At 65.3% G+C, this 13,677-nt stretch overlaps 1 protein-coding gene across 5 annotated transcripts; it reads left to right on the forward strand.

Moving 5' to 3' along the window:
- The first annotated feature begins 1,503 nt into the window (after positions 1-1,503).
- Positions 1,504-13,007, forward strand: SNPH (syntaphilin). 5 transcript variants are annotated; one of them, XM_084538513.1, is made up of 6 exons: positions 1,504-1,669; positions 1,784-1,842; positions 8,696-8,773; positions 9,553-9,753; positions 10,926-11,075; positions 11,710-13,007. In XM_084538513.1, exons 3-6 carry the CDS (start codon positions 8,730-8,732, stop codon positions 12,845-12,847), a joined length of 1,533 nt encoding a protein of 510 aa, XP_084394639.1. In that variant the 5' UTR covers positions 1,504-1,669; positions 1,784-1,842; positions 8,696-8,729; the 3' UTR covers positions 12,848-13,007. The 5 variants fall into 5 exon arrangements, with proteins under 5 accessions (XP_084394639.1, XP_084394642.1, XP_084394640.1 ...); XM_084538516.1 differs by having other exon boundaries at positions 9,652-9,753; XM_084538514.1 differs by lacking the exons at positions 1,504-1,669; positions 1,784-1,842 and adding an exon at positions 2,019-2,586.
- The last annotated feature ends 670 nt before the right edge of the window (positions 13,008-13,677 follow it).

The raw sequence follows: 13,677 nt of genomic DNA on the forward strand, positions 1-13,677 counted from the left end.
TTTTCTGACTTAACAGTATTCAAGTTCTGCTCTGCTCTTTAACACCGCAGCAATCTTGTGATAAGTCACAAATTCTCTGCACCCAGACGTGATGGGCAGGGGGACCGGTGAGGCAGTGCCAGAGACTTGGCAGAGGCACTGTGTGTGTGCTAGGGGCAGAGACAACGACCGCAAGAGGGGTCAGGAAGGAAACAAAATTCAGAGCAGGGAGAGAAGAAGGAAGCATTTTTGCCCCCCAGGTTGAATCTGAAATGAAAGTGCACCTTAAACACCAGAGCTGCTGCCATTGCCACGATAGTGAGAGGAGCTCCGGTGGCAGCAGATGTGATAATTCATTAATTTTGTCTTTCGGGGGGCCAGGCTGTGCATGGCATTCAGTGGGAAACACAGAAACAAAAGGAGGTTGGAGGCGAGCAGAAGGAACAAACAAGAGACAGGTTGTCAGGACATACAAGGACATACAGGCATTGAAAGCAGCCTGTATGGCAGAATAAATGAGGTACAAACCTTGCTGGAAACAGTACCTGAAGAAAGACTGGAGTGGATTCACAAAACAGGTTTGTCAGAATCCCAAAATAACCGGCTGGGACTTCCAAATGGAGGCTGCAAAGGCAGGGGAAGTGCAAGGAGCTGGTGAGCAGCTGGCTCTGAGAATTTGCGCGTGGCTGGGACCTGGGACTCGGGTTTTTATTCTTGGCCAAGTGTGCTCAGGTGTTGGACTCTGACCCAGTGCAGGAGCCAGTCCTCTGGCCTTGCTGGCACACCAACAGTTTCCTTCCCTAAATCCTCTGGCACACGCATGTGGGCTGTCAGATGTTGGTGTGTAAGAGCAGCGTGGGCACGGGGACACCCCCCTTGCTCTCCTGCTCCCTGCAGCCACCCTGGGGCACTCTTGGGGCCGCAGAGCAGAGCTGGAGGCCAGACCAGGCCCTGCTGCCGACCTCAGGAAGCCTCACACTAGGGTCCCAAGAGGCACGGAGCAGCCTCACCCTCTACGGTCACTCTCTGAATAATTTGGGAGGTTTATCTGGCTCGCCATGGAAGACAGCACCGGGTGGTAGCACCAGGAGCCACCGGACCGTGCCGGAGAGCTTCGGCTCCGTGCCAGCGGCCACCAGCACTCGCCCACCTCTCTCAAGGGGAGCTCTCCTTCCCCGGGGGGCTGCTCCCCAGCCCTGCTGCTGCTTTTTGCTGCTCGCCCCAGCGCCCAGCTCCAGCCCCGGCTCGGGTGAGGCGCAGATTTTTGTGGTTTCGCTGCTCCTCGGCCCCAGTGCGCCATCAGCGAGCCCCGGGCGCATCCAGGGCTGGGGCGGAGAGGGCAGAGCCGGGAGACGGGGGGCGCGGATGGGGCTGGGTGGGGGACGCGAGCGCGACCCCCGGGCTGGGCTTTTTTGGGGAGTTGCCATAGAAACGGAGGGGAAACCCCGCGGGGGGGGGAGGGGGGGGGGGCACCCGCGCCGCCGTCGCTTTAAGAGCGCAGAGGAGCGAGGCAAATTACGCAGCTGCAAGGCTCATCCCTCCCTCCCTGCCTGCCTCCATCCCCGTCCCTGCCTCCATCCCTGCCTCCCTCCATCCCTCCCTGCCTCCCTCCCTGCCTCCATCCCCATCCCTGCCTCCATCGCCGCCGAGGAGCCGAGCCGCCCCGCCGCACCCATGGAGGCCGGCGCAGGTGATGGAGGCTGGGGAGGGCGCGGGGCTGGGGGGCTGGGGGGTCCCCTAAATTCTCCTCCCCTCCCCGCGCATCCCTCCCCGCTCACCGTCCGCTCTCTCCCTTCCCCACCAGGTCGCTGAGGCCGCCGGCTGGCCCTGCCACCCCCACCCTCGCCGGGGGGCTCCGTGCAGGTGAGCGGGGCGGGGGGCACCAAGGGGCCGGGGGCTCGCCCCCCTCCTGGCTGCGGGATTGGGGATGGGGATGGGGACCCGCACCCCGGGGGCTGCCAGCGCCCCTCTCCGCAATGGGGGGGCTTAAAAAGGGGGGGCGTTAAGTGCAGAGGATGCTTGGGGTGGGTCACGCGTCGGGCCCGCAGCACACCCGCATCGCATGCAGCAGACCCCGCGGCACGCACCGGACACACGTCACGCTCAGCGGACCCGCACTGCCTGCACCAGCACCCCGGGGTGGGCACCGGACCCACAGCCTCTGCAGCAGACTCACTGCACACACCCACGGCACGCCACTGGCCCCGCATCGCAAAGACTGGACCCGTGTGGCATCCACCAGACCCCCACGGCATGCATCAGACACTTGTCATGGTCACCAGACCCCCATCACCTGCACCACACCCCCACCCCACTCACCAGACCCGCCCTGCATCCCCCAGCCCCATATGGCACACCCCGGACCCCCACCGCACGCACTGGACACACCCTGCATGCACCAGACCCTCCCCGCGGGCACCGGCCCCGCATCTGCTCCCTGCAGAGCCCAAACATTTCTCCCAGCTCTGCGGGGCGTTGCAGGAGCTGGAGCTGCTGGGCGATGGCGATTTTATTGCTTAATGGCCTGTAGCTCCGTCTCTGAAGGGATACAGAAAACGCACGGGGTGATGGATGAGCCCTGCGCTCCTTTTCTCTCCTCCCCGCAAGGTCAGTGCTGCCCGCCCGTAGGAACCCGCTGCTGTGCGTTTGTTGTGCCTGGGAAGTGGCAGTGCGCCCACCCCCGCTAGGAAACGTGTGGGTCGTGTCGTGACCTTGTGCGAGGAGGGGAAAATGATGCTTTGCAGGGCTCCGGGGGTCCCTGGGCTGCGAGCTTCTCCGCCTGGGCTCAGAGGGGGGCAGTGCCCGCGCTGGGGGGTGTCGGCGGCGGAAAGCCGGGGTGGTGCAAGCGGCGTGCCATTAAATGTGCCGTTAAATGTGCCATTAAACGTGCTGTTAAATGGGCCGGGACCTCATCCTCCACCACCACCACCTTTCCCAGCCCCGATTCGAGGTGGATCCGTGGCTAGGGCAGGCGTCCTTCCGCCACGCCGAGGCTGCGTGTGCGCGGAGGGGAGGAGTAGCTGAATTTCTCTCCCATATCGCTGCCTTCCTACCCCGAAGGAGAGCTCTCTTCTCTCTGCTTGCTGGTCCTCAGCTCGGCTCCAAGCACAGGAGGGGCTGAGAGCTGTAACTGCCCCCCCGCCTGCTGTCCTGCCAGCCTGGGCTGAGACCGGAGGGCCTGGGTGCCAGGCACCCTGCTCCTGCCCTCGGCACGGTCGCTGCCACCGTGGGGTTTGTACCAGGCTCTTTTCCCTTTCCTTCTGGGGGTGCAGCTCAGGACCAGCCTGGTCCCATGGCTCAGGCCCCGTGGGGCTCCCTCGGGGAGCCAGGAGGTGCCGCGAGTGCCCCCGTGGCCGTGCTGGGTTGGAGAGCCTGGGAAAAGGGGGCGAGGAGGGGAGCGCACGGGGGCTCACCACAGCACGGGAAGGTCAGCTGGAAAAGTGGTGAGCTGCATGACCCGGCCTCTAATGGTCTCTATTTTCCTGTAATCTCTGGGTGTAAGCTCAGCATTTTATAACAAAACAAGAGAATAAAAGGAAATACTGCCGTGTTTCGTGACGCGCTATAACAACTCTTAGCAGAATGGATTTTTTGGTGGTGTTGCATAAACCCCCCGTGCGTTTTGCCCCGAGCCCTCTGCATCTGCCCTGCGTGGCCGGCAGGTGAGGGTCTGACTGCTTTGGGACCCAGGTCCCTGATGGAGCAGGTTTCCAAGCCCCCAGGGACCTCGCTGCCCCCCTGCAAGCTGCCAAGCAGGAGCGAAGCAGCCCCTAACCCTGACGGAGGTGGCGAGGGAGCGCGGGACAAAGTGGGCACCGGGGTGGCCTTGGCTTTTACAATTTACTCGGTGAATTTCCTCCAGTGTTTGTCCCCAAAAACCCCCTGGGGCTGAAGCAGGAACGTGGTCGTGGTCCCGGCCGTGCACCAGGCTGGGTGTGATGCCGACAGCTGCGGGTCTGGGGGTCCCCTGGGGACCCCTCCCTGCCCATACATCTCATCATCAGCCCTGATGGCCTCATCCTGCTCCTCCCCACAGCCTCCCAGACAGATCCCGGTTCCCTTTTACACCCCAAAGGATTCTGGCCCCACTGCTGTTTTCTGGGCCGCAGCACCCACTTTGTCCCAAGCGCAGCTCGTGGCTGTTTACCACGCTTCGTGCTTTGTTTATTTGTAGCGTGAAGGAAAAGCAAAGCCAGAGAGGGCTCCTCGCGATGCTTTTCCTGCTCCTTGGGAAGCCGAAGCTGTGATTTGCCTTCCCTCTCGGCTCTCTGCTTTTGATGGGGTTGTCTCGGGGAGGCTGGAAACGCCGCAGCAGCCCCCAGCCCCGGGTGCCAGCGGGGTGCCACAGGGTGCTTGGTGCCCCCGCGGCAGAGCAGGGCAAGGAAACCAAGGAAACGTGCGGCTCAGCCAGCGGAGGAGCGACACCAAACCCTTCTCGTGGGGCTTTGGAGAGGCCTGGTGAGGTGTCTGGGCACCCCCCCAGCCCAAACACGTCCCTTCGCCTCGCCGCAGCGCGGATCTGCGCCGACAGCCCCGGGTGCCGTGCGTGCGCTGCATCTGTCTGGGGCTCGGCCAGCCCCGTTTTTGGGGCCGTTTTTGCAGCTATTTCGAGCCCTGCGTGGGTGGCACGCGGCAAAGGCAGGCTGCTAGCACCGCGCTGAGGAAAATCCGGCGTCTGTCCCGGTTCGCCGGGAGCAGCGAGGCGAGCAGGGAGCATATTCACCCCGGGGGGGGGGGGGGGGGGGCGACAAAAAGAAGCAGCAGGCGAGAAAACCGGGGAAAGCCGAGCGGCGGCTGGCAAGGCACCGCGCCGGGAGGCAGCCACCGCAGCGCCAGGGCTGGGATTTGGGCTGCGAAACGAGCCCGCCCGCCCCTGCGTGCCCACCACACGTTCCCCGGGGAGGACAGGCTGAGCTGGTGGGGCAGCTCGGGGCAGGGCAGCAGCCGGTCTTACTGCGGGCGTGGAGAAATGGAGAGAGAGGCGAGGTGTCTCCGGAGCTGGCAGGAGTGAACTCGGGAGCCTGCGATAGCGAAAGCCCTGGGGGAAGGAGCTGAGGAGCCTTCAGAGGCCTCACCGGGGTTCCTTGGCACCGTTTGGCGTGCAGGAAGGAATGTAGGAGGGAGAGTGAAGCTGGTCCAGCCCCATCTTTCCATCGCTGGCTCAGCGGGGAACCAGCCTGGCATGGGGAGGTGGCAGCGGTCGAGCCAAAGAGGTTTCCCTGCAGGGCAGCAGCTGCGAAGTGAAGGCTGAGCTGCTCATCCTGGGGAAATCCTCTTCAGAGCTTCGGCTCGCCCTTCCCAGCGCTCTGCCCCCCTCCTCCCTTTGCATCGTCATCACTGCATGGTTTTTAGGTCGGTGGTGGTGGGAGCCTGCATCCCTGTGCGATGTCCCAGCAGTGCCTGGAGCCCTCTGGGGGGGGACCTTGGTCCTGGGAAGCCACTGGGGGGGCTCAGGTGGGTGCCCTGAGCTGGTGGGGAGATGCTTTGTGCAGTGTCCTGGGGTGCTGGTGTCTGGCACTGCTACCGGTGCAGGCGTCAGCACCAGCAGCCCTCTGAGCCCTGCCTGCTGCTGACCGCAGCGGTTTGGGGAGGTGCTTCCAACGTGGTCACGGCCAGAAAAAGGGGAGGACGGCCGTGACGGCCACGGGCACAGAGGCTGTGAGCATCTGGGCAGCAGGCGGAGGTCGCTGGGTGCTGCAGGGTCCCCGTCCCCACACGGGCACCAGCACCCATTTCTTGTGGTGCTGCCGCAGCCCAGGCTCGCGGGGTCAGGCTGGGAGGTTTATGGGGAGCTTTGCTCTTGGTTGGCTCTGGGAGGCAGGATTAGAGCTCATCCTGCTGCTCCCCCAAGCCCCATTTTGGCCCGGGCAGCAGCTCCGGCTCCTCCACACCAGGATTTGCCAGCACGCCCCGAATCTCATTCCCGCTGTGGGGCTCAGGTGCAGCTTTGTGGTGCCGGGGTAGAGCCGCTCGGGGTCTGCGCCGCGGGCACGTCTCTGCTGGGGCACAACCCGCTGCCTCCAGCTCTGTAAGCAGCATCCCACCAGCAAGGGATCCTCCCATGGTTTGTCTGTGCCCTGCTAGGCATTCCTCCTGTTCCTCCTGCTGCAAAAAAAGATGGAAATAAGGTCTTGGTCAAGGGGGTCTCGAGCTCCATTGCGCAGCCGAGCACGGTGAAGCTTTGCTGGGTCCTGCTCTGGGTTCACCCCTTGCACAACTCGGGCTGTGCAGCCGGCTGCAGCACGCCATCCTGCCGGGCCCTAGGTCTCCTCTCCCACTGCCCAGGCTCCTGATGCTCATTTCTGTTTCTTTTTGGGGTGCAGAGCCGCTGCTGGAGCTGCCTGGTGGCGCAGGACCCTCTGCCCCCTGCGCTTCTGACATGGAGAAACGAACCCGCCCATCCCCTGCCCTAGCATGGGTCGCCTTCCACCCCGATGTTTTTATGGGATTTCTTCTCTCCTGCAGCTTTGCTCTGACTCCTTTCAGAAGCCTCCTGCCTTGGATGATTTGGGATTGCTGTGACCTGCTCTCCGTCACCCCGCTGCGTTTCCTGGCCCTCCCCGCGGCCGCTCGCGGCTGCCATTGTCTTCCTTGCTGGCGAGCGCACAGCGCGCTCGGGGCCTCGCTCATTTATCTTTGAACACTTTCCATTTCCTCTCTGTGTATTTCTCCTAATGCCTAATGGACGAGCTGCCGCCGCAGAGAGCCAGAGCCGCTGTGCACGGGCTGCTTGCCACGGCGGCGCTGGGAAAGCTCTCGCCCAGGCTGCCACCAGCGGCACGCGGCGTTTCGGCTCCAGGCTGGCTGGGGCGATGGCTCTGCCCCTGAAAATCCCCTCCTGGGTGCTGGGCAGCTGCCCGGCGGAGCACAGAGCGGACAGGCTCAGTCCCTGTGTCCAGTTTTCCCCCTGGAAAGCCCCGGCTGGGGTTGCAGCAGAGCTCCCTGCGCTCTTGCCGTGCTGGGGAGCTGCAGCGGGGTCCTTGCTTCTCATGCCTCTCTCACATTCAGAGCGCTGAGGTTGTCCCGTGCTGCCACGGCAAGGCTCGCTCCTCACCGTAGGTCCTCGCCCTGCTTCCCACAGTTGTTTTAGTTCTGCCTGCAGACAGTAATTACCTCGGCCCTCAGAGGCAGGGCATTACCACAACCACGTGGGATCGGGGTGGTGGCTTTGGCCCCGAGTCTGCCAAACCTGCCTGACCTCGGCAGCCCCAAGGCACTCACCAGAGCCCCACTGCGGACCCAGCCTGTGCCATGAGGGTGCTGAGTGCCACACAGAGGTTTCCCTTCCAAGCAGAGCCTCGTCGTGCACCCGTAACCTTGCAGTGGAGCAGGAGGCAGCGGCGCTGCCGGGTGCTGCTCGGCCGCCGTGAGCCAGCGCACGCTGCTCGGGGCTGCGAGAGGGCCAGGAGTTAATCTGTGCGGCTGCAAATCCTCACAAAGCCCTGCCCGGGGGCTGCTCGGGGGAGCGGGGTGACATTAGAGGAGCAGGGACAGGCTGTGCCGTGCTGCAGTGCGCGGCGCTGCCGGAGGGCCAGGCTCTGCTGGATGCTGATTCACGCTGCTGCAGCAGCACAGCCCCGCGGCCGCGCACGCTGCCGGTCCCGGAGCTCTGACCCAGAGGGGCTCAGCACCGCTGCTCCTGCCCCAGGACTTCCCCCCGTGCACATCCAGGACCCCCAAATCCTCTGGGGCTGGACCCCCTGGTGCTGAGCGGGGAGCTCGCCACGGCTGCGCGCTGCCAGCCCTTCTGCTGCAGCTCCCTGAGCCCGTCGGAGCCCTGCTTTGGGGAGCAGGTAGCAGCAAACCCTGGGGAGAGATGGGGGGGGGAGCTCGGTTTTGGGCAGGAATTAGCCTGGGAGAGAAAATCTGGGATTGCCAACGCCAAAGGCCACATCGGGTGCGAGCTGGCAGGGCGCCCTCCTTTCCTCCAGCCTCCCCCCCCCCTCTCTCCCTGCTTCTCTCCCTCCCCGGGAGCGGAGCCCAAGCAGCACTCAGCGCTCCCAACCCATCGATTTCCAGCTCCCATCGCTGGGGCTGCTCGGGGCTGAAGCTGCCAAAATCTGGGACAGATGCCGCCAGCTTGAATATGCCGGGGATGGGGGTCCCATGTGGTGTCCCCCACTGTCCCCAGCAGCCCGCGAGGACGGGATCCAGCCGATAGCTCCGGACCCCTGGGTCTGCCCTATTTATTGACAGGCAAAGATCTGGGGTTCTCACAGGCTTAGGGCTGCTGCTGCATCACGCAGGGATCCGTGCTTCCTTACCTGCTTTCCCTGCTGAACGGGTGATCCTGGCTTAATTAATGACGAGCAAGAAATGTCCCAGCCCGCAGCAGGGACAGCAGCGTGCCACGGTCACCCGTGGGGTGGGACATGGCGAGGCGCAGGGCTGGGTGTCAGGGCCACGAGGTTTCACCCCATTTCTGCCCAGGAACACTCGGGTGAGCGTCTGGGCTGCTTCTGCTTGGCCTTGCAATGAAGAAAACCCTCACACTGGGTGCGCTGCTGGGGCAGGACCCCGTGCACGCAGCATCCCGGCGTTTGTGGGCCGTGAGAGGCTGGCAGAGAGCAGAGCTGGGATGTGCACGGGATGCAGCCCACGTCCGTCCCCATAAAGGTGACCCCGAGGCTTAAATCGATGCCCTCGTGCTGGGGCTGACCTCTGTGTGGGTGCTTCCCCACCCTGACCTCCTCTCTCTGTTGCGTTTACCCCGCAGTTCCCCCGCGCCCAGGACCCGCGGCACCGTGGCCATGTCTCTGCCGGGGAGCAGACGCTCGTCCACCGGATCCCGAAGGTGAATATGCTTCAGCCTCTCGTCCCCGGAGCCCGGCCGGCTCTCCTCGTGGTTAGCAGCAGGGCAGGAGCCTCCCCGTCCTCCCGTGCACCCAGCCCGGGGCTGCTGCTCCACGGCACGGCCGCCCAAACCTGGGTTTGGGGCGCCGCATGGCACCGCTGCACCGCGTCCCCGTCTCCGCATGGAGCACCCCCAGCACCGCACCCCGTCCCTCTCTGTGTGTCTCTGACCTCCCCATGTCATCGATAACTTGGTCCTGGGATCAATCCTTGGTCCCAGGATCAGCTCTTTGGGTTCTGGGTTGAATTCTTGGTCCCGTCTGCCAAAGGCAGGTGCCGGAGGGGGCCCCATCCCCAGCCAGCGGCGCGAGGGCGCAGGGGGCAGGCGGTGACACCGGGAGGTGCACACCCCTGGGAAGGTCCCTCCTTGGGCTCCAGTGATAGAAAGCAAAAGGGAAAAAGCGATTAAAAAAAGGCATTTATTCCCCTCTGAATATTTCCACGTCCTGGGCTGCAGCTTTGGAGTGAGGGGCTGCAGCCAGCGCCAGCACCAAAAGGCAGCGTGGGCGCCACAGCAAAGCTCTGCCCCCGGGAGGGGGCTCTTGGTGCCGGTTCCTGGGGTCTGGGGGTGCCCAGGGGGGTGCCAGATTTTGGGGAGGGGAGCGGGTGGGCAGCCCCCCTGCCCTGCCTTTGCGCCCGTCAGCGTGTCCGTGCCATTTTGATCCCCGCTGTTTGTTTTGTCCTTTTGTCTTGTGCGCTCTCGGCGTGGTGGTTTGGCAGTCGCGGGCTTTATGGACGGAGTGGCTTGGCCTCCTTCTTTAAGTCTTCGGCGCCCTCAGCCACTCGGCCTGAGACACAGCCTCTTCTCCCTGCCTCCAGGCGCCCCTCGCCCCCCGGGAGGGACACCTACGGCACCTCCTCGCTGAGCAGCAGCAGCAATTCTGGCTCCTGCAAGGGCAGCGACAGCAGCCCCACCCCAAGGTAACCCATCGCCCGCAGCCCCCTCATGGCACCCATGGGAGCTCTGCCCCCAGTGCTGCTGGAGCGCCACCAGGGCAGGGGCCGCAGAGCGAGGCTGTGCTGCTGCCGTGGCGGCTGGGCGAGCTGCCCGTGGGGCTGCGAGCCCCCCGCCGCCCTCCCCAGCACCCCCCCGCTGCCGTTGTTGTGTCTCCTTTCTCTCCCGTCCTTCCCGTGGCTGTGGCTTGCGTGCTGCACGCATCCCCCCCCCCTGCTGCGCCCCGGCTCATTTCGGGACAGGAGGTGCAGTGGCAGGGCTTTGTTTCATCCCCTTCGTGCTGTGGGGCAGGGTTTGGGGCTGCCTGTGCCTTGCACCAAGCTGGGGCTGCCCCCACCAGCCCCCAGCCACGTTCCAGCTCCCGGAGGTGGCACCAAATCTGGGAGGCAACGACGGGTCTGGGGACAAGCTGGGGAACGGAGACGGTGCCGGAGCAGGGGTGGGGTGGCCACGGGTATTGCGAGGCCCCGTTCTGCCTGGCTGCCCCTCACGGAGCTGCTGCGATGGGCAGAGGGCTCAGACCACCCCGCTGCAACCTGTGGGGGCTTTGGTTCACCCTGCTGCACTGCGACAGCTCCTCGTGCTGCCCGCACGTCCCTGCGCCTCCCCCTGCTCCTCTCGTGCACCCCCGGAGCTGCAGCCGCTCCCCATCCCCTCCTACTCCTGGCCACCCCCTGCTTGCCCCGGGCTTTAAACCAGTGCCACCAGCCTCATCTGTCCTGGTGGCAACACAAGAAGGGCCCCGAGGTGCTGCACCACGTGCTGGGTGCCCCGGCTTGCTCTCCACGGGCTCTCCAGATCTCCTCCATCCTGAGCCATCCCATCGCGCATCCTTCAGACCCTCATCCGACGGGCCTGATCCCACCCTGGGGTCTCCACCCTCGTTGTGCATTCCCCAGCAAGCTTGCTCGGGGCCCCCAGCACCACCAGCACCCCGCTCTGCTCGTGCAGGGCCTCGGAGAGCCACCGCCGAGCGGTGCCCAGGGTGGCACGGCCGCCTTGCCGCCCGCATCCCTTCCCCTCGCACCCGTGGGGCTCTTTTGGGGTGCTTGACGGGGCTGGCACCACCCTACAAAAGAGACAGCAGCCTCTCCACCGAGCCCCACGCTGGCGGTGGGTGACGGCCGTGTCCCCGCAGGCGCTCGGCCAAGTACAACCTGTGCAGCGACAACCACGGCATAAAGCCGCCCACGCCGGAGCAGTACCTGACGCCCCTCCAGCAGAAGGAGGTCTGCATCCGGCACCTCAAGGCTCGCCTGAAGGACACGCAAGAGCGGCTGCAGGACAGGTGAGCCCCGCGCCGTCACCCCCAGTGCGCTGCAGGACCCGGCTGCCCGTGTCCCCTCGGTGACACCTCGCCCTCGGGTTCGTGCCCGCTCTGCACCCGGGGAGCACTACGGGGCTGCAGGGCATCGCGGGCGCAGCTCCCCCCCTGTTCTCTTCCCATGCAATCCGAATTCACTGCCAACCCGGCGAGCAGATTTCGGGGCTGCAGAACTTGTAAATCTCACCGGAGGTGACTGTGCCTCTTCCCTTCGCCGCCGGTTTTTCCCTCCCACAGTTTTTTTCTGGATCGCAGCGTGACGGAGTGGCTGAGCTCCATCTGCTCCTCGCTGCCTCCCCAGCTGCCGTGCGCCCGCCCTGGGCACCTGCCTGGCCCCATGCAGCCCTCTCCAGCCCCTCCATGAAGGGGCCGGGCACCTCTCCCGGGGGTCCCTGAGCCTCTGGACGCAACCCTGGGTCCCAACCGTGGGTTTTTCAGGGTGATCTCACCCCAAATCACTGCTCCAAGCACCGATGATAATGGCTGGGCACGCGAGCGCTCAGCTCCGTGGCATCCCCAGCGCTGTCGCGGTGCCCTGGCACGGCAGGGACCTTGGTGACCCTCTGCGTGCCCACGCACCCACCCCTGTCTCTTGCAGGGATGCTGAGATCGAGGACCTGAAAACGCAGCTGTCGAGGATGCAGGAGGACTGGATCGAGGAGGAGTGCCACCGCGTGGAGGCCCAGCTGGCGCTGAAGGAGGCGCGCAAGGAGATCAAGCAGCTGAAGCAGGTGATCGACACGGTGAAGAACAACCTGATGGAGAAGGACAAGGGCCTCCAGAAGTACTTCGTGGACATCAACATCCAGAACAAGAAGCTGGAGACGCTGCTGCACAGCATGGAGATCGCGCAGAACGGGGCGCTGAAGGAGGAGGGGGCTGGAGAGTCGGCGGGGGGGTCCCCAGCCCGCTCCCTCACCCGCAGCTCCACCTACACCAAGCTGAGCGACCAGGCGGCCGGGGACCGCAACGTGGGCGGCTCGCAGACCATCTCGGTGGACGAGGGGGCCGACAGCGGCTTCGCGGGGACAGACGAAGCCCCCGGCCGCCCGGACTTGCTGGAGGGGGGAGAGCCGTGCGCCCGGCTGCCCCCCAGCTCCACCTACGAGAAGCTGCTGGGGCTGCGGGGCGGCGTGGAGGCTGGGGTGCAGGCCAGCTGCATGCAGGAGAGAGCCATCCAGACGGACTTTGCGCACTGCCAGCCCGACCTGGACACCCTGCTGGAGAAGGTGATCAAGTCCCAGGCTTGCAGCTTGGGCAGCCCCACCTCCGCCTGGGTCTCCGAGTTGGAAGACGGCTGCGAGCAACCCAACCCCGCCGGGGCCATGGACCTGGTGGCCGCGGACCCCGAAACCGTGCCGGCGGAGGCGGGGACCCCCCACAACAACCCCACGGTGCAGCAGCCCCACGGCACCGGCTCGTCCGTGGCCATCACCTGCGTGGCAGCGGCGGCGGCGGTGGCGGCGGAGGTGGAAGAGGAGGCGACGGAGGCGAGCTGCGACGCCGCAGCCCCAGCCAAGAGCTACTGGAGCCGCCACTTCCTCGTGGATCTGCTGGCTGTGGTGGTGCCGGCGGTGCCCACGGTGGCCTGGCTGTGCCGCTCGCAGCGCCGGCAGGGCCAGCCCATCTACAACATCAGCTCACTGCTGCGGGGCTGCTGCACCGTGGCCCTGCACTCCATCCGCAGGATGGGCTGCCACGCCGTCGGCACCCCGGGGGGCAGCGCCCAGCCCTGACCCCCACCCCGTCCCCAAATCGCCGCCGCCGCCGCCCCCCGCCCGCCCCCACGGACCCGACCGTGCTGATTGTAAAGCCCCGTGCCGGCGGTGTCCCCGCTCCCCGGTGGGGGCACCTCTGGGGGCACCTCGTCTCCTCCGGCTCCTTATGCAACCCCGAGGAGGGGGCAAAAAGGGGCGCGGGGTGGGGTTGGGGGGGTTCTGCTGCTGCTCTGACACCTCTGTCCCAAAGGATGCCGAGGACCGTTCGTGGAGGGGCGGTGACACACGGGGTGGCCAAGCCCTGTGCCACCCCCCGTCACTGTTCCTGTGGCTGCGGGGGTGCCACCCCGCTGGGGGGGGTCACTTCATTGCACTTGCTTTCGTTTCGGATGTCCCCGCGTGGCCCAGGGGACAGCTCTCTGATGGCGAGGAGCCGTCGGGCACCGGGGGGGCCAGCATGGGGCCGTGGTGGATCCCCCCACCCCACGGGCACCTTCCTTGCGCCGGGTGCAGCTCCGCACAGCGACGGCAAATTGCGGCTGCTGGCGGGGGGGCCAGCGGGGAGCCCCCGGATAACTGAGACGGAATCGGATGGAATCGGATGGAATTGGATGAAATCGGACGGAATTGGGTGAAATTGGGTGGAACTGGCTATACCATTGGATATACCTCACGCGTCAGAGCAAGGCTGAGCCGCCCGCGGCGCCGTCGGTCCCGTACCGCTCGTTCGTTTGCTTTGCACTAGGGTCACTTTTTTTTTTTCTTCTGGTAAGGACAAAAACCCCGGGGTGGGGGCCCAGGTGGTGGTGGGGGGGTGAGGACGAGCCGACCCCATTGCTGGCAAAGCC

This window comes from Aythya ferina, assembly GCF_964211825.1.
Source record: "Aythya ferina genome assembly, chromosome: 16".
In the NCBI taxonomy this organism is placed as follows: domain Eukaryota; kingdom Metazoa; phylum Chordata; class Aves; order Anseriformes; family Anatidae; genus Aythya; species Aythya ferina.

Excerpts from the sequence above, each read along its gene's own strand:
- SNPH (XM_084538513.1), top strand. The coding sequence starts at position 8,730 with ATGTCTCTGCCGGGGAGCAGACGCTCGTCCACCGGATCCCGAAG. Across the intron at positions 8,774-9,552 it reads TCGTCCACCGGATCCCGAAG|TCGCGGGCTTTATGGACGGA; the intron begins GTGAATATGCTT and ends GTGGTTTGGCAG. Across the intron at positions 11,076-11,709 it reads CAAGAGCGGCTGCAGGACAG|GGATGCTGAGATCGAGGACC; the intron begins GTGAGCCCCGCG and ends TGTCTCTTGCAG.